The 21,076-nt window shown below is 45.1% G+C and overlaps 2 protein-coding genes across 4 annotated transcripts; one reads left to right on the plus strand and one right to left on the minus strand.

Annotated features, from left to right (window-relative positions):
* The first annotated feature begins 10,139 nt into the window (after positions 1-10,139).
* GTF3A (general transcription factor IIIA) lies at positions 10,140-14,952 on the plus strand. The gene is made up of 9 exons (XM_063149078.1): positions 10,140-10,286; positions 10,502-10,602; positions 10,980-11,076; positions 11,265-11,353; positions 12,241-12,314; positions 13,556-13,639; positions 14,035-14,264; positions 14,353-14,412; positions 14,665-14,952. Exons 1-9 carry the CDS (start codon positions 10,140-10,142, stop codon positions 14,821-14,823), a joined length of 1,041 nt encoding a protein of 346 aa, XP_063005148.1. The 3' UTR covers positions 14,824-14,952.
* MTIF3 (mitochondrial translational initiation factor 3) lies at positions 14,894-20,335 on the minus strand. Of its 3 annotated transcripts, none has more exons than XM_063149081.1 (5): positions 20,240-20,327; positions 18,711-18,858; positions 17,841-18,304; positions 16,412-16,557; positions 14,894-15,166 (listed from the first exon to the last, which is right to left on the minus strand). In XM_063149081.1, the coding sequence occupies exons 3-5, from the start codon at positions 18,301-18,303 to the stop codon at positions 14,954-14,956; spliced, it is 822 nt and encodes a 273-aa protein (XP_063005151.1). In that variant the 5' UTR covers position 18,304; positions 18,711-18,858; positions 20,240-20,327; the 3' UTR covers positions 14,894-14,953. The 3 variants fall into 3 exon arrangements, with proteins under 3 accessions (XP_063005151.1, XP_063005149.1, XP_063005150.1); XM_063149079.1 differs by having other exon boundaries at positions 18,690-18,858; XM_063149080.1 differs by lacking the exon at positions 18,711-18,858 and having other exon boundaries at positions 20,240-20,335.
* Between the last annotated feature and the right edge of the window lie 741 nt (positions 20,336-21,076).

The raw sequence follows: 21,076 nt of genomic DNA on the forward strand, positions 1-21,076 counted from the left end.
TCCAGATGTGCTAATTACAATTAAAATCTTTAAAGAGAGCTAGTTTTCTTAATGATGTAAGAAGACTTCTCCCAAGAGCATGAACTGAATGACTCAGTCCTCTACTCCCCAAAATCTGCTACAGCAGGGAAAGGCAGTTTCCTCTCAGGCAGATGATGTATTTAAGACACCCATCAGAGGCATGGCAGCTGCTTGCTATGGAGCACAGCAACATCTTTTAGGTGGGCAGGGAAAATAGAGGCCAAAGTAGAGAGCCAGAGAGCCTGATGAATAAATCTAGTTGGTGACATTTCATCCAAGTCAGTTGCAGTCACAGAGGTACTAACAGATATGAAGTAGAATAGTGAAAAGTATTTGGTTTTGCCAGTTTGATACAAAGTGAAGAAGAGCTTTGTATTTTTCTGTTTACTGGAATGGGGATATGGAGACTTTTCAACAGAAAACTCTTTTGTTTGGAGTCCTTTCCAGAAAGCACAGTACATATTTGCCCAGCTTCCAGCAACTGGGGGGTCTGGTGGACTACATCTTCACAGAGAGCTTTCTCTTTCAATACATTCAGAATTAGGCCTTTTAATTTAATGTTGAGCCTGACTAAGTGTCACAGCCAGCACTGTGAGACAGCTACAGTCTTTGGATGTGGCTCTAAAGTGATTAAAGTGACTTGACTGAACTGATTTGTCACTCCCAGTCTCACAATTGATTAACCATGACCAGAGTAACACCTTCAGATGAGAGAGTAAGGGAGAACCATGCACTGCTGAGGCACTTGTTCTGTGTTTGTAACAGCCCAGTGAAAGACTGGAATCCCTACTGGGGATTCCAGCCAAGGGCTGGATGAACATGTAGCACTGCCTCTTGCCTCAGACTTCAGTATGCAGATTTATGAATAAGCACAAATTGTGGCTGAATTCTTCACCCACAAATGGCCAAAGGGAGCTGAGAGGATCTGGGAAGAGGAACACATAAAATAATCAAAGCCAAGCGTGATAGAGATCAACGACAATCAGGTAATAATTGTAGGGAATTCTTGGTTTAAATTGTAAGCCTACACAAAAGCATTTTTCTTTCTTTGATGACTGCATTGTCCTTGTTCTCCTTCCATGCCCTTCACTCTCATTACATCCACTCAAATGCCACCTTAATTAGGGATGTGTGAAATAACCAGAATGTTAATGCTGAGTTTCTGACTGGGACTGCAGGTATGAACAAAACACTAAGTAGAAAATGTCCAAAACCTGTTATCTGATAGAAAGTAACCTTTCTGTGGGAACAACAAAAGCGAAATTTTGGCCTTTATTTTCAAAAGAAAAGCAGAAACCAGAGGATAATCCAAACAAGTAGATTGATCCTGAACAGATTGCTTTGGGGTGTTTTGTGGTTCAGACGATGTTCGGTTTCTTTCCATTCTGAGTCAAACCAAACTTTGCAGTTGGAAGTTCCCCACAAAATGGAGCTCAGGTCCTTTCCTCTCCCAGCAGAGCTTGGTACAGCTTAGTCTGTCCCTACCTGCCCCAAGCTAGGTTTGGTGCTGGTTCAGTGCAGACCTGGTGTGGTGGTCCCAGGCCCACATCTTCAGACAGTGTAGTGCCACACTCCCACAGGTATCTCCATCTTCGTGCTCTGAAAGCACCACTCTGATGGGCTACCATGCATCCCTCATCCATTTCAGGTGCTTGGAAGTGGTTTCTGCTTCCAGCACAAGGTGACAACCCTGTATTTTGTTCATGGGGAAATCTCATGGCATAAGTAGAGGACCTGGGCTTGAGGGCTTTGTGGTTGGAACAGAACCACTTTGGTCAGGGGTGCATCCCTGAGCAGCATGGATACAACCTAAGGCATACAAATGATCCCTGGTTTGGCTCTGCTTTCAGCACACATATGGTCTCTCTCTCTACCCTGGGAAAAATGGCCTCACCACAGGGTCTCCAGCAGGAGAATCCCTTCCTTCCCAGAAGTGCTGGGAGACCTGGACCATGCTTGGGAAGGGTAACATAAAAGCTATGGCAGCTACCTTATCTCCCACTTTATAGACTAAGTGCATGGAAATTACCCAAGGAACAAAACCTGCAAAGTAACCTCATTATCCCTTTCTTTGTGGAGTTTACTGTAAACCGGCCGGCTTTAGATCTTAATTTGCTGGGAAGTGCAGTAATGTAATTAGCTAAACTGATAACAAGATGAGTAGTGTGAATTCTTCAGAGGAAAGGAGGAACGTGCTAGACAAAGAGAGAAGTAAAAGGAATAAGAAAAAACAATGCTTCCTTTGACAAGAAATAAATTTTTTCAATATGTTAATGATATTATGGAAGACTTGTTTAGGTCCGAGGGAAAGCCATGCACGAGTACTTTCTTACTTAAAAAGGACACAATTTTCACAATTTCTAGAATCTCTTTATTATTTTTAAGAAATAAAATTCATGCATATTTTGAAATAAAGTGTTTTTTTTTTCCTTTTCTTTTTTTGGGGAGGAGGTTGTTTGTTTGTTCTGGGGTTTTTTTTTTGGGGGGGGGGGAGTTGGTTCGGTTTGGTTTGTTTGTTTTTTCCTAAGAAACATCTTCCCCTCCCTGAATTTTTCCTTGCTTGCCTACTGCAGTTGAAAAAAAAAAAAATCTTGGGGAAACCATCTCCCAACAAACACAAGAGCCCTATTTCCCACTGTTGATCCCGGGTCAAGCTCTGCCTGCTCCTGGCCCCCCGTGCTGCCCGTGACGCACCACGGGCTCTTCCCAAACCCAAACCTTGTCAGAAATCCAAGCAGCCTTTCTGCTTGGCGCTGCCCTCTCTGCTCGCAAAAGCTTTGCTGAGGACCATGCAAAGCTCCAGTGGTGTGAACCTCATGAGGCTCAGCCATGCACATCCCCGGGTGAGGGACTGCCTGTGCCAGTCTTGGTGGCCAGAACAGGTTTTCGTGGGCTTGTGAAAGGAAGGACGGAATGAAGAACGGAATGAACGGAATGAAAAACGCGTTTCTCTTGTCACTAGATGGCCCTATCTCCTTTCACTAAATGCACAGGGTTTTCATTTTACAGCCTCGGGTCTGCAGCCCTACAGCTGTGTGCTTGCAGGGTCATCAGCCACATCTGGGACGGGAAATCTCTGGGAGGAGGAAAAATTCACCTGGGCTTTGATGACGGTTTTCATTACGTCCTTGGTACCTTCCCTGAGTAAAACGAATACTGTTACAAGAAAACTTCGAGATTTGTATGAAATGGTACCCTTGTGGAGAAGTTCTGTGATTTCCTCATCTCAGAGTCCTCCAGCAGCTATGCTGTGCAGATTTAAACCAAAACGGAAGGAATTTAAGAAGCTGCTGGGCATTTAACTGAGGTGCAGGCTGGTGGAGGGACAGGAACTTCTCTTCTTCAATCCTTCATTAGGTGAGAGACAAAGAGGAGCTGTCTCCCAGTACACTCCTGAGATGATGTAAACTGGTGGGATGAGGCTTTCCAGGTACCTTGTGCACCACGAGCCACCCCTGGGGTCACCTGGCCCCTGCCCAAGGGTTGCTTCCCCCATGGCAGCAACAGCCATCCTGTCCCACACAGCCCCTGACCTGCTTCTGCACGGTATCCTCTAGGGGACTGTGGCTTCAAGGCACAAATTTACCTTCTGAAGGTGCTCCTGTTCAAGGACAGGGAGCTCACTGCCACAGCCCACACACAGCAGCCTGGAGGAAGGTCTGAGGCAATGGAGGCAGCAGGGAACAGAACGTTGCGAGGAAGCCATCCCATTTTTTAACCCATGATGGTAGTACAACACTCTTCTGGGATTTTGGCTTCTGTAGGTGGAGCAGGCAGGCAGGTTTTCCTGTTGGAGCAGAGTGTTGCATTTAAATGAGGGACACTGAACTCTGACTGTGCAGTAGGCAGCGGACATGCACTAAAGCCCTGTGGACATCTGCTGCCCCAAACCCTTACACTGACAACCACATTTTTGTGTTTTGGATGTATAGAGTAACTGGAAAGCTACTTAGAGATTTTCAGGTCAGACTCTGGACAAGCAAGCAGATCAGATTATTGCCTTCCCCAGGAAAAATACTCTTATGTTGCAAAAACCACCAATATATTCAAGGTGTTCACTGGCTGTATTGGCTCAAGGCTGAGTATTTTATCAACTGCCAGATCTCTCAAGTGTATTCAAGTGATGTTTGAAGCAGAATTCCTGCCTGGAAAAAGTTACTATCTTATGATAAAATCCAAAGCCTTGAAAGACTGGGAGCATTTTTGTGCTGATTTCAAAAGGATTTGGATCAGGCCCTGAGGAACTAGTCCAGCATCTCCCCCTCATATCAGCAGCCTCTGTGCTTTGAGGGCACAACCCTTGTAATAACTATTTGCAGGGGTATTTGAAGGATCACAGCTTCGGCTGCACAAATGACGCAGGACATGAGTGACCACGGTGGGAAAGGAAGCAAATTTGCTTATTTAGATAATTAACAGGCATTTGAGACTAGTGTTGCTGTCTAACAAATTACTGACAGACTAATAATTCTGTCTGATGAAGCAGCAATTGTAACAATAGTTATAGTCCACAAAAGAAACCAACCCTCCTAGACACTGCTGCCAGGAAAGGAAGGGTACGATTGTTTCTCCCACGTCTGAGTGAATAGACCACATGCCAGAGAAGCATCCCATGGGCTTGGCTGGGAGAGGCAGGGCTCACTGAGCTACTGAGTGGCAGCTTCAGAGGATGCCTTCCTTCTATGGCCTCAGCTGCAGGCATGATTTTGCACCTGCAGTTTTGGTCAGATGGATAACAGCAGTCCTTATTGACCCACATCATATGATGCCTTGAGAGGCCAGTGCTACGAGCACAAATAGTTGTGGCCTATTAGGAAAGACTCCATTTGAGAGCAGACATAATGCTGGGTGTTACACCCCTTCTGAAAACTGCATGTGCTGTCAGTATAACCCCATCAATCACAGAATCACTGAATGGGTCAGGCTGGAAGGGACCACAGGGGGTGATATGCAACAAACTCCTTGCTCAAGTAGGGCCATCCCAGTGCACATGGCACAAGATTGCATCCAGACCTTTCCTGAATATCTTCACTGAAGGAGACTCCACAACATCTGTGGGCATTCTGTTCCAGTGTGCAATCACTGCACAGTAAAAAAGTTCCTCCTTATGTTCATCTGAACTTCCTGTGCATCAGTTTGTGCCCATTACCTTCTGTCCTACTGCTTGGCACAATGTCCTTCCAGCAGGCAGCTCCTTCCCAGAGCTGAGCTGGGCAACTGAGGAGTATCTCTACTCACTTCAGGGGACTGCCATGGGGAAAACAAGAACTGGGGCCATTCTGTTTTAACCTGGTCTTGTCTTATCCTGTCCGATGGCTGGGTGAGCTGAACGTATGGGTAAACAAATCCTCCAGGTGAATGCAGGAATGGGGTGAAAAGATGTGTTTTTCAGAAGATGGACCCTCCATTATCTCACAGCCCGTGTAGGGGTTGTGCCCAAGTCCTCCTTTCCCCCATCCCACCCAGAAAGAGCTCATGGGGAATGAGATTAGGGAGTCAGGTTTTTCCCTTCTTTTCATGAAAGTCATAGGAGGTTGGTAGAGATCCAGGACCCAGGCAGCACTATGAACTGACTGGTCTCAAACAGTGTAAAAACACCTGGGACTTGGCTCTAATTTGCTTTGTATGACATACAGAAAATTTTATTCAAACTAAGTGGGTCAGGATAGTCAACAGGAGGGTTGATGAGCAGCAGAGGGCTCTGTGTGCTGCTCCCCACAGCTCTGCTGTACAACTTCACCATTGCTTACATCCCATGCTTCCCAGAAACAGGAGGAAAAATCAACTAATGCAGATTTCCTCTGTTTCTTCTCTTCAGGGAATCAGTCTATTGAGAAATTCATTAAAATCCACCGTGCCTGAGATAGAAAAACATCACCTGACAAGAAAATGCTCTTATGGAAAACAAGCCTTTGATAGCTTTACATGCTTCTTGAACACAGGGAAAGCCAGTCAATAACATTCCTTGTGGCCTAAAAGCAGAAACATCTGTCAGAGGCGGCTTGCTGGGCTGAATATAGCAGCAGGAAAGCCCAACTGATTAACTCCATCCTCTTCCTAACATGTTTTTGTGATTCCCAGAAATCCCTAGAAAGGGCTCCTGAGGACACTGGCACTATTACAAGGCAGCTATAATTCAGTAAACAGAGCCATGAAGAAAACATTATCCTGACTGCAGTTCACCTCTGGCATCCAGGTTGCATAATTCACATGTACTTCATTCTACGCTCCCTTGGCTGTGCGGCAGGCTTGTGATTTAGGAAAAAAGGAAGACTAAGCCCACACTTGGTGAAGGAAAAAATAAAATTATTGTTATGAGGAGGAAAAGAGAGTTGGGGTCCATACAACCTTGCAGGTGGACTGGAGCAGGGCAAACTGGCAGAAAAGATTATGGCAGTAACACAGTTGACAAAGGAAGTACTTCTGGTGTGCCTGGGCTGATCCTTCTTAGTATGGGTAATCATCCATAAGGACCCTTCTTCCAACCCCTGCTTTTTTCATCCACATTTGTAGATTCACCTCTATAAAAAAAGCTAAAACTACTTCTTTGCTATGTTTTACTTCTGTCCTACCTTACACATGACAGTTCACCATGCATAACTGAGGGACTTCTCCAAAAACTGCAGGAAGTTTCCTGACAACTCTTGCTAACTTCATCACAATTTCCCCCCTTACTCTGGAAAGTAGAAAGGCCTTTTATTTTTTAGACATGTGTCTGGTCTTCTTGCAGGTTTGTTGAACCAACAATGCAGTCAGGGCCACAAAACTTGGGACCATCTCAGAGCACATAAATAGTAGTTAGTGTCATTCTCAAATCACAGTCTCTCTGCATCCCACTGCCACTGGACCATGCCAAGAGACCTCTAGATATGGTGCCTCAAGCAAACAATATTCAGCTTGCAACAAGTCTAGAGAAAGAAGTAATCTTTCCATTTCCAAAGTTTCTCATGCAGGGGAATAATTTCTGCAATCACAGAGCTGCTCTGGATGCACATTTAAACATATTTATCTTAATTTTAATATACATTCAAATAACTTCTGTGTAATGCTCATAAATATAAGATCTTTTGACTTAACTGTGCTGCACAAAGAGAAGCAACTTTACCTTGGAGATGAGGTAAATATCACTGGTTATAGCAGAATGGTGGGATGAGAAAATGAAACAGCCTTTGTTAGAAAATGATATGTGGCCCATTCACTCAGCAGTTCTTCAGAGGGATATGAGTATTCACAGCACTGTGTGAAGTCTTTCCCTGATTGATACTTAATTCTGAGTACATCCTCGTAGCTTAAAGAAATAATTTCAATCAGAGTCCAAGGGATTTACTATCCTGTGGTGGTTTTACATGTGTGGGAAGGAGTTCTGTGTTGTTCTTTTCTTGAGGGAATGAACTGCCTCATTTTTCTGAGTTTTTGCTCCCTTTCAGTTTACAGATTATTAAAATTTATCAGCTGCAGTGTGGACCTTGCTCTGGAAATGTTTATCTTTAGATTTAATTTTTCTCCCTTGCATTTGTCTACCTCTTAGCAGGTTTACCTTTCACCTCCTACAGTGGAAAAATGTAACATTAAATCTGAAAGGCAACCCACTCTCTTTCTAGCTCTAGCTCTCCTGGAGGACTCCTCAAAATCCTCCCTCTCACAATCAAGTCAGGAGACATCAAAAATACAACACAACGAGAAGCCCTCTGGCCTTGAGTCGCCCACCATCTACATATTTCCAAAACTGGATTAAAATTCCCAGAGGACTCTGCTAAAATCTCAAACTGCCATTGCATAGCACAAAATCCAATGTGAAGAATGTTTGTTCTCTGTATAGTCAATAGCAAGATTTCTAAAGTCTTCTGCCTTGCATGCTATTTCCTCACCTGTTTTAGAGCGGCCTGAAGCAATATCATGTTTTCACAGGAAAGGAAAAAAAAATGTTCTCAAAACAGGAACATCTTTTCTAACTTTCTGGTTGGTTTTTTATTGCAATTCCCAGACCAAAAAAACCCCAAAACCACAGCATCATTTTCTTTCATGTATTTTGGTTAGTATTTGTTAGAAGCTGAGATCTTTTCAGACTGACTTCCCCGCTGAAAAGAAGCTGATTTCTTGCCATTGCTTCTTGATGGTTTGACTGATTCAGCCCTCCCCTTAATCCTGCAATAGACGAGTGAGATAAGAGACATCCCCCGGGGGCCATGGGGATCTGCTCCCTGCTGGCATGAACTCCTCCCTCTGCCCAGCATCTTCCCTCCCTGCACTGCACAGCCATTAGGTTGCCCATCCTTTGGCACTCCTGCCACCTGATTTCATGCATCCCTTCCCTCCTCCAGTCCCCATACACTAGATTCCTGACCCTTATTCCCTCTGTCTTTCCTCCCCCAGTTCCCCAGCCTGCCCCAGCGCCGCCATCTGCTCAGGCTTTACAGCTCTGAGGACACAAACAAGGAAGAAGGATTGGGAATTTTTTCCCCACCGGATGGTTCCCTTGTCACAGTCATATTCCAGCTTTCTTACCCTGTTCCTCACACTCACTCTGTGGGGAGAATTGCAGCAGATGGAGGATGTCACCTAAAATAAAGCTTGTGTGACAACTCAAAGAGAGCAAAACAGGGCAGATGATGTGTTCATAGAATCATTTAGGTTGTAAAAGACCTTTAAGAACATTGAGTCCAACCAGAAATCTGGCACTGCCAAGTCTACCCTTAAACCATGTCCCCAAGTACCACATCTGCACATCTTTTAAATATCTTCAGGGATGGTGACTCAACCATCTTCTCCCTGGGCAACCTGTTCCAATGCCTGACAACCATTTCCTGAAATTTTTTTCCTAATATACAATCTAATCTCCCACATGGCACAACTTGAGGCCATTCCCTCTGGTCCTGTCACTTGTTACCTGGGAGAAGAGAGAGGCCTACCCCTACCTGGCTTCAAACTCCTTTCAGGCAGTTGTAGAGAGCTATAATGTGCCCCCTGTGCCTCCTTTTCCCCAGACTAAACAACCTCAGGCAAGGCAGGGAGCCAATCCAAACCTGCTCAGAGAGCCTTTGTTCCAGGACTTTTGCCTTTTGCAAAAGCCACGAAATGCTTTTCAGGGAGGCAGCAGAGCCCCTATGTGTCTAAAACTGCAGGAGGGTTGTTATGTGTGCAAGGGGCACAGAATTAGACATGTGAATCTCTGTGTGACTGGGTCTCCTCTGCCATGTGCTGGATTCTGCACCTGGGACAGGGCAACCCTGGGTGCTCATACAGTCAGGGGAATGAGATACCGGAAAGCAGTGCCATGGAACAGGACTGGGGGTCCTGGTCAATGACAAGTTGAACGTGAGTCAGCAGTGTCCTGGCAGCCAGGAGGGCCCCCGTGTCCTGGGGGGCATCAGGCACAGAATGGCTAGCCGTGCAAGGGAGGGGATTGTCCTGCTCTGCTCTGCTCTGCTCTGGGGAGGCCTCACCTCCAGAGCTGGGGGCAGTTCTGGGTGCCATTATACAAGAAAGATATTAAACTGTCAGAGAACATCCAAAGGAAGGCAAAGAATGGTGTGGAGAAGCTGTGTGAGGAGCTGCTCTTCAGCCATCGGTCTGCTCAGCCTGGGGGAGACTGTGGGCAGAGCTCATTGCAGCCACAGCTTCCTCATGAGGGGAAGAGAGGGGCAGACACTGATCCCTTTCTCTCCGGTGCCAGTGACAGGACCTGAAGGAACGGCCTGAGGTTGTGCCAGGGGAGATTTAGACTGGATATTAGAAATAGGTTCTTCACCCAGAGGGTGGCTGGGCACTGGCACAGGCTCCCCAGGGAAGTGGTCACAACACCAGCCTGACAGAGCTCAAGGAGCATTTGGACACCGCTCTCAGGCCCATGGTGTGACTCTTGGGGATGGCGTTGTACAGGGCCACGGGCTGGACTCGATGATGCTTGCGAGTCCCTTCCATCTCAGGACATTCTGTCATCCTGTGCGGGGGCTCCCGGCACACAGCCACAGGAAAGGCTCCGCCTGCGCCGCTCCGGGCCCGCCGCGCCCCCAGCGCCCCTCAGGCACCGAGCCCGGCCCTCGGCCCTGCGCGCGCCCGCCCCGCCGAGCACGCGCCGCCGCCGCCCCGCCCACCCGCGCGGTCACGTGTCCTGCGGCATGGCCGGCGCGCAGGGGGACGGCGGCGGGGACGGGAGCGGCGGGAGCGCGCTCCCCCCTTCCTACATCTGCTCCTTCCCCGGCTGCGACGCCGCCTTCAACAAGGCCTGGCGGCTGTCCGCCCACCTCTGCCGGCACACGGGCGAGGTGAGCCGCGCCAGCTGGGAGGGAAGGAGGGATCTGTGTGAGCGAGGCGTGGGACCCCGCGGGGCACCGGGCAGGCCGCTTCTCCTGCTCGGGGCTGCCGCCACACCCCGGGGCTGCGCGCCTTGGCCGGGCCGGTGAGCCGCCCCGCGGCGTCCCGCTGACGGCAGGATGGCCTCCCCGAGGGGGTGGGTTTGCCCACTGCTCCTCTCTTTCAGAGGCCCTATGTTTGCGATTATGAAGGCTGCGGCAAAGGGTTCACGAGGGACTTCCACCGCGCCCGACACCTCCTCACGCACACCGGGGAAAAGCCGTTCGAGTAAGGCCCAAGTTTTTACTTCTTAAGCTGAAATGCGGTTTTTTTTAAGGAAAGGAAGTTAAAACAGAGCAGTGGTAGAGAGCATGCATGCCTTTGGTGTCATGGGCGCTGCCATAACAGTGTGTACACGGGGTGGGATCAAATTCCCTATTCTGGTAGTGATCTGTAACAAATGCTTAAAGAAATGGGCAGATCTCCCCCAAGAATACGTTATTAAAAGGCTAACTTAGTCTCTGGCTTTTAGTGTCTTCAAAGCAAGCTTCTGTATTTGTGAGTTTCAGTAGTTCTTCAGTGTGTTGTTCTTGTATGATGATTTCTGTATCTGCCTAGGGAACAAGTCACTGACAGCAGTAATAGAAAATGCAGTTCATTTGCAGGTGCACAACTGATGGGTGCAATGCAAAATTTGGAACAAAATCAAACATGAAGAAGCACATTGAGCGCAAGCACCAGAATCAGCAAAAGCAATATGTGGTGAGTAATTACCTTTGCACTGTACAGTGGAGGCTAAACAAGCTCTTTCTTGTGTATCTGGTGAAATACATCAACTTGCTATTATGTGGCACTTGTGTAAGTTCAAATGCCATAACTGGGATTTCAGCAAAGATGTGAACTGAACAGTCATTATTTAGCCTCTAATCAAAACTTAATTTCCTCAATAGTGTGACTTTGAAGGCTGTAACAAGTCTTTCAAGAAGCATCAGCAACTTAAAGTTCATCAGTGTCACCACACCAATGAACCTCCCTTCAAGTACGTGGATAATTTTCATACTGAACTTTAACACTTAAATACTGTAGATGAAAATAGGTGCATTTTCTCAGCCTTTTCATTGATATGGCAATAAAATAAATCAGTTTGTAGTCAGGGCTGCAAGTATATTTCTTGTACTAGTCCTTTTCTCAGTGATCTGTTTTGAGCAACAATCTTGGTGCTCTGTAACTTCAGCATTCCAGCAGTTTTATAAAAAATAACACAGTGCTCCCCCACCCCCCAGGTTTTCTTTCATAGTTTGACATACAGCCATAAGAGCTTGCACAGTAATGAAAAATGCAGCTACCTTTATTTCCCAGTAAGAAGCAGTGACCTGACACATTGAGTAGTGAGTACTATGTAGAAAAAGAGGACAGACTTGGACACTAATCTTGGAAACTGTGCATTGTGGCTCCATTTGGGTAACACCATGGATCTGCTAAAAGCAAAGTTCAGTCTTGTATTTCTTACAAGTGGGTCACACTTAACATGAGTGTTCATTACACTTCAGTGAAATGTACTACTGTGGTTGGATGACAGCCAGAAATGTCAGTGGTCTGCTGGTTCTGCACAAACCCCTTAAACTTTCCACTTTCTGTTCTTCTATGTTTGAAGAGCCTGCTGTGTGGAGATGATACAAGGCTCGACTCTTCAGCTAAAGCTCAACTTGCTGTATATTTGGAAATCATACTATAGTTCTAACTCTCAAAGTCATTCAAGTCTATTGAAAAACTATTATGGAATTTACTTTTACAAGGTGGAGGGACACACACAAATTGTAGGTGAAGGGAAACTTGAATTATTTTGTTAATTTTAATTGTCCTTGACTTAACAATAAATATGTAGATATGGTGAAAGAAATGAAACTACTGCTATTTTGTACCTAGGTGTAATAAAGAAGGATGTGGAAAGAGTTTCTCTACTCCAAGTCGACTAAAGCGGCATGAGAAGATACATGAAGGTAAAACTGCTTTTTTCTTTTTAAGGTTATGTTTCAGCAAAGGAAGAAGAACTGCTTCCAGTGCAGAGTGTGCATGGATGTATGGCAATCTCCAAGTGTTATGGCCTAGATCCAGACAAGACAAGACACCCATTTTGAATAGTAAAGTGGGATATAACTGCAGGGCATTGCAGTGTTCAGTTATGTGTGTTTGGGGCAGTCTGAGCAGAGCTCAGGATTCCTTCAGTTATTTCTTCTCCTGAGGTGCTTCCTTGCAGATAATCCATCTTTTGGAGGTGGGCTGGTGGTAAAGGCATTAGCCTAGATGTCCAGAGCTTAGGATCAGTTGCCAGTTCTGCCACAAGTTTCCTATGGAGCCATGGCAGAGCATGTGTATTTTTAGTTATTAATGAACCTATATGAGAGGCTTTTAAGTGAAATCATCAGAATGTCAGAATGTGGCCATGTACGGTTGAGCTAATCCCGCTGCCCTCCTATCCATTCTTTCACTGACAGATAACAAGCTTTCCAGTGATGAGAAAAAACCAAAATCAAATCAAATCAACCCAACAGACTAGGAAGAGTACCCAGAAGGCTGTGATTTGTGCTGTGATTCCCTGTTCTTAAGACAAGGACTTGTTTGTAGGTTTTTGAGCATTGCAGTCCTGGGATTTAAATAGTGTTGACTTTCTGTGGTTCCTGCCTGATAGAATGGTAGAATCTCTTTAGACTCTGGAATACTACTGTATGGTCAGTATTTCTTCATAATATGCAGCACAAATATTTATATAGAAGTAATATATATTACTAGTTACTTTTATCTATTTGAGAGAAAGTGTATAGCTGGGAAGAAGTAGCTTTACTGAAGCAAGGAGAGAGAGTTTCACAAAATCATTTAGGTCAGAAAGGAAGAAAGGATCAGTCACCTTGTCCAGCTCCCTGCTCAAGGTGGGGACAGTTAGACCAGGTTGTTGAGGACCATGTCTAGTGGTGTTGAATGGTTCCAGGGCTCGGGCTTCCCCAGCCTCTCTGGACAACTGGTGTCAGTGATATAAGATTTCTTACATAAAATTGCTAGGATTTTCTTTGGTTCTAATTTGTGTTGATTGTTTATCGTCTCTTATCCCACTCCTGTGCAATATGGGAAGAGATAAGGAATAACTGGCTTTTAATTTTCAAATGCTGGAAGTGGAGTTCCCCCTTGTAAAACTGGACTGTTTGCCAGACCCTCTGTGATTGTAAACATTTGTTCTATTCAACAGGCTATGCATGCAAGAAGGAAAACTGCTCATATATTGGAAAAACTTGGACAGAGCTTCTGAAACATAATAAAGTCAGTCATGCAGGTAAATTCCAAATGCGTTAGTAAACTTATGATACAAATAGGAAACCAACTTCTAATCTGGAGTCCTTGCTGTACTCATTTCATCAGGTTGTCAGCATGTCCCAAACTTGTCTACTAACTTTATTGGTGAAGTGGCTGTCACTAGCTGTCACAGCTAGACCTTTGATGAAAATGCTGCTCAGTATACTAACTTAGGTTTGTCATTCAGTTAACAGAAAACTGTTTTATGTAGGATTTCAGATCTGGATAATTCCTACTGCATTATCCTCCTGAAGTCTCTAAGTTCCTTGCATTTTGTGTTGATTTTAGCACTGTTCTAATAGACCACCAGGGTTTGATTCTGAGCTGCTTTAAGAAGTTGTTTATTTATAGTCTGCCTTTCTTTCTCCCACTCAGAGCCAATAGTCTGCAGTGAATGTAACAAAACTTTTAAACGGAAGGATTACCTCAAGCAGCATCAAAAGACACATGCTGTGGAGAGGGAAGTCTGTCGCTGCCCCAGAGAAGGATGTGGAAGAACGTACACAACTTTATTTAACCTTCAAAGCCATATCCTCTCTTTTCACGAGGAGAAAAAACCATTCTCTTGTGATTATCCAGGCTGTGGAAAAGTGTTTGCAATGAAGGTGTGTGTTAACTGTTCTTATCTGAATCCCATTATCTGAAATTACAAACTTAATTCTTTTTTTTCCCTCCTGCTCTTTGTAACTGTAGCAGAGCCTAGCAAGACATGCAGTTGTACATGATCCTGAAAAGAGAAAGCTGAACTTGAAAGTAAGTTACACTCTTGGAAGGTCTTCTCACCTCTACCCTGTCACTGCAGGTGGGAAAACTTTACCTGTTTTATAATGTGACTTCAAGCAGGAAAACAGGTCAAATATGTTGGTAATTTGTGAGATTCTTAATTTATGAAGCTACTCTAGCTAATGCAGTCCTGGCCTCTACATTATGTTTTCCCCCACCACAGTAGTAGCCTTTGCTCCACAGGTCTGTTAAGTTTACTAATTCTGGATCTATTTCTGCCAGGCAAAGCGTTCTCGTCCCAAGAGGAGCTTAGCCTCTCGTCTCAGTGGCTACATTCCTCCCAAAACACAGCCAGGAAAGGATGAGGTTGTGGTGGAAAGCAAGACAGCAGATAAGCTCGTGGAAAATGGAATACCAGCTGTTGAAATTCGGACTCTGTAGCAAAGGTTACCCGAGACAGTGTTCTTTGTGGAATGACCAATGTAAAGCTCAACAACAACTTTATCTAAAGTTAATTTTTTTAAATTTTATTTTTTAAATAAATATATATTGTTTACACTGCTTCAGAAAGTCATTGATGCAACTCATTTGACTTCAGATCTTGGTTTTCATCTTTCTTTACTGTATTGTTTTTCTTGATTTCCATCTTCTGGTGTTCTTTCAACTCTTTGTCAGACATGTGCCTGAAAATGCAGGTACTCACTCCTTCTCTAGCAACTTTTGGCTTGGAAAGGTAAGTTGCTTTCTCAGACACAGTCTCCAAAATTTGATCAAAAAGCATGAACTAAAAAAGAGGAGTAAAATGAAACTAAATGAATGCACAAATACAGGTAGAAAAATATTTCAAGCTGCTCTGTAATAACATGATCTGCTTAGTGTAGCTATTAGCTGAACCAAGCTAGTTGCTAGTCCTAGTTTAAGCATTTCAGCTTGTCCTTTCCTAACTTCTTTACTCATAAGCAGGTTTAGGCAAGTCACTAGAGGGGATTCAGCCATTTCCTAACATTTAGGCTGTACTGCTGACTCACAGGGTTTTGCTCTGTAAGGGTGAACATTGGAGTGGTCTGCATCTGACTCCTCTCCACCCTCCTCTGCCTCTAGATTCAGATATATTATTATATGAGGCTTTTTTCTTAAGGTATTGTCCTAAGGTCAGCAGGACCTGGTGGTATTGAACTGAGTAACAGTGCATTCATGTAACACACCGAATTCCTAACCTCATTATTAAGGCTTCAAGGACAATGTAAATCAGGACTATGTCATGAAATGTTCTGTTCCCTCCCATCATCAGTTTTTCCTGTTACTCCCTCCCTGTAAATTTACCTTCCTATAAAAAGTTATGTTCTTTTTGGATGAAGTGCTATTACAATTTTCTCCAGCAATTTAGTTGAGACAATCGTCAAGAACACCTAATTCACTAGGAGAAAAAAATAGTCTTACACAGAATATTTATAAAAAATCCATTTTTGTGAATGACACTGAAGTCTCAAGGCCCTGTAATTATACTGGGAAGTTGTCATCAGTTGCTCAACATTTTTAGTGATTTTCACTTTGCTAGTCTTGGAACACCATTGCAATAGCTTTTCATGTAGGAATGGACAACTAACTTTAGCCAAAGTTGCATAAATGCAGCTCCAGAAGAACTGTTGGTGAAATAATCCTGCTAAAATACAGACTTTTTCTTTTTAAATCATACTCTTAAAGTTTTCAAAGTGGGTGAGCTGGCTAAAGGCATAGATCAGAATATTTCACTGGCCCCACTAATAGGGTGGTGCTGCATAGGAGTAGGAGCTGCTTAGACTCTGCTGTACTGCAGCTGGGTTGTTAAGGAAGCATGGCATTTGAACTGTCTCTCTGGAACTACTTCACCAGTGTTTGAAGAGGAGCAGCTTAAGACAGGCAACCACTACTTGCATGGGACCTAGATCTCCACTAAGATACTAAAAACTGTGGCAGTACCCAATAAGGAAGGTCAGTACAGCTGCTGTTTGATGACATTGATTGGTCCCACTTCCAGGAGTGCACTTACCATGTCTGTACTGCTGCCCTTGGCTTGCCGGATGGTAACCTTAACATGGTGTCTCTTGTCAATCCACTGTGCTATCTGTTTAGTCTTGGTCTCTAAGTCGTTCTTGGCAATAGCTGAAGAAAAGGACAACTCCTTCTGCACCACCCCTGTTTAAAACAGAACTGAAACTGTTGGCTTAACATTTGACAAACCTGTACTAGTTGCTCTCTTTTATCAGCTTATGGTGCTTTGTGTGCTTGACTCCCTCCTCCCACGCTGCTTTCTCAGAGCATCCTGATCTCACTCTCAGCATGCACCACTCTCACCTGAGAGGGCGGCAACTTGATGCTCTCACACTCACTGCCCCAAATGGGAGACTGAGTGCATGTCTGAGGCACACAGGGAAAACCTCTCAGGGTCAGAAGGCTTAAGGTATTTTTAATTACAGTCTTGTTCATATGATCCACACAATGTAGGTCTGACAAACAGGTAAGCACTGGATCTGGAATTAAGGACTTAGTGTGCAAATTCCTGTGTTCTGCACGTAGGACAGCTGAAGGTAAAAGCGCTGACGTTAGACAGCTCTTCATCTCCAGCCCATTTTATTGAATGGTGAGTGCAATACTGAACTGGAAGTACGGCAATGCCTTGTAATATATTTGAACATAATATATATATATGATATCTACAGTCTCTTCCTCCTTCAAGTTTCTCTAAAGCAGTTACCATCTGAATAATATTTTTGTGGTTTCTTGAACAGAGCAACTCACTATCACAATAATGTTCTCCTCTAAAATCAGGACTGTACCCAAAGCACAGCTATCTTTGTGAGCCTGAGGACATGAGAGGATTCAAGGTCACGTGCCTTTTCTAAAACCTCTTTGCCAAACTCAGTTTATTAAACTTCTGGAGCAGGTGGTCCTAAGGGGAAAAAAAAACCAAAAACAAACAAACCAAACTGAAAAGTGTTAAATACTGAAAAAGTTCTCTTACTCTGTACAAGAAAGAGCTCTGGACTTTGTCATCCTAGCAGAAAATGAGGAAGAGAGTGTTTCATGACTACTGGTGACAAACTATATAATTATATTGGTGTATCTGGTCCTTAGTTTGTGAAAACTGCCTGTCGCTCTATGCCTTAGTAAAAGAACAGAATTTCAGTGAGTCTCACGGAACCAGAGCCTAGTTATATTCACTCACATAGAGATATTTTTTAACAAGTCAGCAGATGCCAAAATAGCAAATCCTAAGAGGGCAATAGAAGGCTTCTCTGTGGAAGACTGGACTAATCCAAAATTTTATTTTCACCACTGCAAATCCTTAATAGCGTGGACTGCACTGACATTGCTTTGGATTTACACAAATTCAAGTAAGAGGATTTAATCTGTTGAAACCACTTTTAATGCAGCATTTTTCAAAGTACTCAGCATTGTAGTGTTTACAGTGCACATACCTTGCTTTGGACTTGCTTTTTTCTTCTCTGCACGTTTAAGCTGCTCTTCATGAATCTGCTGCCCAGTCATCAGTCTGTAAACTGGAGGTTCTACGTTCTCACGAAGCAGAACCAGTTTCAGGCCATGCTCATCCATAAGTCTGAGTGCCTCTGCTCGGTGCATGTTTCCTAAGCTCTCCCCATCCTGATTGATTACGTGTAAAATACGATAGGGAATTCTTCGCCCAACGCTTCCAAATGCCGCTTTACTTTTTGGTTGTGCGTGAGATTTTTCACCTGTACAATATGGCTGAGTAAGCCCAAACACAGCTGACTTCCTAGGGTCAGGTACCGCTATCCAGAATGGAGAAAAGAGCCACTTTTGTGCTGTCTGTGGCAGAAGAGTACCAAAGAACCTTTTTGCATATCTGCTCTCATTTCTGGCCGCTTGACATAAATATTTCATTGTGCACAAGGCAGTCATTCTGAGGAAGAAGAAACAACAAGTTACCCCATCAGTCAGATTCTTCTAGTTATATTAGAAAGACTTGACTCCAGTTCAGTAAACCCTAGTGTTTGTAACTACTCTTTTAAAATGATACATGGTACTATTGTACAGAATCATCAATCAACAGTCATTTTACAGTAACAAAGGGATTTAACCCAGAGAGACATTCTGACAAATGAGCAAAATATATGAATTGATGTTACCTTCTGTATCTTAAAATCTGAGCCTGAACTCCTTTAAAGAATCCAATACTTCTAGTTCCTTTCTTCTCACTTTCAAATTTTAATCTCAATAGTTACAGGCATCTATCCTGACATAGTACTCATGAAGCTATAAACTTTCAAACATGCTTCAAAATATACCCGTGCTTGAAGACTACTGACATTCATCTTTGAGACATTTCTTCCATTGGATTTTTTCCCATTCTTCCCCGGTTCATGAAATCCCCCTGGCAATTCTGCTGCAGCTGCCCATTATTTGCATTTTGTTCAGACCTTCAGAAATCATCCATTTTCTAACAGCTGCAAAAAACTTTGGAAATAAAGAGCAAACTGTGAGTATTCTCTGCAGTTTTCCTTTTTTTTTTTTTTTTTTTTTTTTTGTTTAAAAGGCAGCAATTACAGGAAAAGCCAAGGATGATGCAGGAAACCAAACATCATACCAGAGGAGTTGGCAAGAGTGAGACCTTTTTTGCCCAGGAGGGAATGTGACTCTGCTCTATAAATACATGCATGCATACACATACACACACACACATATATGACATGGTGTAAACATGCATCCATGTGCATACATACACATGGAAAAGGTGTAAACCATCAGCAAGGATAAAAAGCTATTTATAATTCTAAGCAGTGTTGGCACAGGAACAAGTAAAATGACTTGCCTGTGAATAAACAGTCTGAAAAGTCTGGAGCCTGGGATGGATATCATACCTCAGCAGGGACAATGTCCATACAAACCACTTGAAGAAGGAGCCAGAGTTCATGAACAGGGCAGTCTGATAACAGCTGTTTGCTACCTAGATCCAGAACTCAAGCAGGCCACAGGGCACAGGAAGAGTAGTAACATGATTTCCACAGCAGCCTAAAACCATCTGGTAGAGCTACCTTCCCTTCCTGCCCTGGGCTCTGCCTCTGCCCAGTAAAAACAGCTTTTTGTCTGGCTGTGACAACAGCCCTATCTATGACTGAACACCCACTGTCAACACCCAAGTATCTTTGTGCATCATCAGTGCAGCCACAAAAAAGCCATGATGTCCTTATTTTTTTTAATGGTTTCACAAAGCAGCTCTGGATCATGCACGGCAGACTTGGTCTGCAATCTGGGCATCACTGCTCCATTCTGAATAATTAAATTTATTTTCCATTCAGAAGAGCCTGGCTTGTCTTTGAGAGCTACTGATTTATAAAATTAAGTAACAGTATCTCAGCAATGGAACAGCAGCATGTTTTAAGGAAATTATGACCTTGCTCTGCTAAACACATGGTGTAGTTGGTATCCTCCTTCATTCTCTTACGCTATTTAAATGTAATAAATCTAGCCTTAGCTGTCTGAAAGACAACAACTCCTTTTTTATGGAAGGGTTTTTCTTTGCCTAGCACGGCAAAGACACGTGTGTTTCGCCTTGCGCGTTTCGCTCGTCCTTGCGCTGGCAAGGCCGCCTGACTCCGCTGGCTGGGAGCTCTAAGGAGCGGCAGCTCCGGGCACACCGGGAACCGCGGGAGCCGCCTCGCTTCCCATGCCGGGCAGCGGTCAGGGGAGGGGGCGGCATCCCGCGGGTGTCCCTCCCGTAAACGGAAGAAGGGCTGTACGTGGCTGTGTGACAGTGCCCTGTCGTGTCCGCCTTCCCGGCTCTGCGTGTCGCGGAGGTCACTGCGCGTGCCCGCGGCTCCCTGTGACCCCCTCTTACCTGTCGGCTGGGCCGGGCCGAATGGAGCCGAACCGCCGCCCCCGGCCCGCCGAAGCAGCTGAGGGACCGGCCCGAGCCGCCGGGAAGTTGCGGCACGCCCCGCCTCTCCCCTTTCCTTTTCCTCCTGCTCCTCCTCTTCCTCTTCCTCCTCACGCGCCTCCGCCTCTCGCCCCCGCCCCGCGCGTGCCCGTGGGCGCGAGCGCGCCTCCGCCGGTGCGCGCCCGCGGGAGCGCGCGTGGTGGGAGCGGCCGTGCGGGCGTGGTCCGTGTGTCCGTGTGTCCGTGTGTGCCTGTGTGCTCCTGCGTTTCCAGGGAACCTGGCGTGCCCCGTTCCCTGTGTGCGGTTGTTGGGAGCTGCTGTTCCCTTGCGTGGCTCTGTGGGGTCCCGCTGTGCCTTTGCTGCGCTGCCGTGGGTGTGAGGGCCGCAGCGGGGACAGGCTCCGCGCTGTGCCCTGGGGCCATCCCTGCGGGGCCGTTCGGTGCTGCCAGCGGGGATTGTGTGGGTGCTGAGTGCTTTGTGTGTGTCTGTTGAGGCATAGAATCATAGAATTTGGGTTTGGGTTGGAAAGGATTTTTAAAGCTCAACTTCTCTAATCCCTCTGCAGTAAGCAGGAGAGCAGGAACGTCTTCAACTCCATCAGGTTGCTCAGAGCCCTGTGTGTCCTGACCTTGAATGTTTCCTGGTATGAGGCATCCACCATCCCTCTGAGCAGCCTGTGGCAACGTTTCATCACCTTCCCTGTAAAAACTTCTTCCTTACCTCTAGTCTAGATTTACCCTCTTTTAGTTTAAAACCATAACTCGTTGTCCTGTCGCTACAGGCCCTGCCAGAAAGTCC

Source organism: Melospiza melodia, chromosome 2, assembly GCF_035770615.1.
Source record: "Melospiza melodia melodia isolate bMelMel2 chromosome 2, bMelMel2.pri, whole genome shotgun sequence".
Classification (NCBI taxonomy): domain Eukaryota; kingdom Metazoa; phylum Chordata; class Aves; order Passeriformes; family Passerellidae; genus Melospiza; species Melospiza melodia.

Bases quoted from the DNA above. Each gene is read 5' to 3' on its own strand.
- GTF3A (XM_063149078.1), top strand. From the start codon at position 10,140: ATGGCCGGCGCGCAGGGGGACGGCGGCGGGGACGGGAGCGGCGGGAGC. The intron at 10,287-10,501 runs GTGAGCCGCGCC...CCTCTCTTTCAG, and splicing joins TCTGCCGGCACACGGGCGAG to AGGCCCTATGTTTGCGATTA. The intron at 13,640-14,034 runs GTAAATTCCAAA...TCTCCCACTCAG, and splicing joins TAATAAAGTCAGTCATGCAG to AGCCAATAGTCTGCAGTGAA.
- MTIF3 (XM_063149079.1), bottom strand. From the start codon at position 18,712: ATGTCAGTAGTCTTCAAGCACGG. The intron at 18,305-18,689 runs GTATATTTTGAA...CTTCTTCCTCAG, and splicing joins TCAGTAGTCTTCAAGCACGG to AATGACTGCCTTGTGCACAA. The intron at 15,167-16,411 runs GTAAGTGCACTC...CCTCTTTTTTAG, and splicing joins AGGGCAGCAGTACAGACATG to TTCATGCTTTTTGATCAAAT.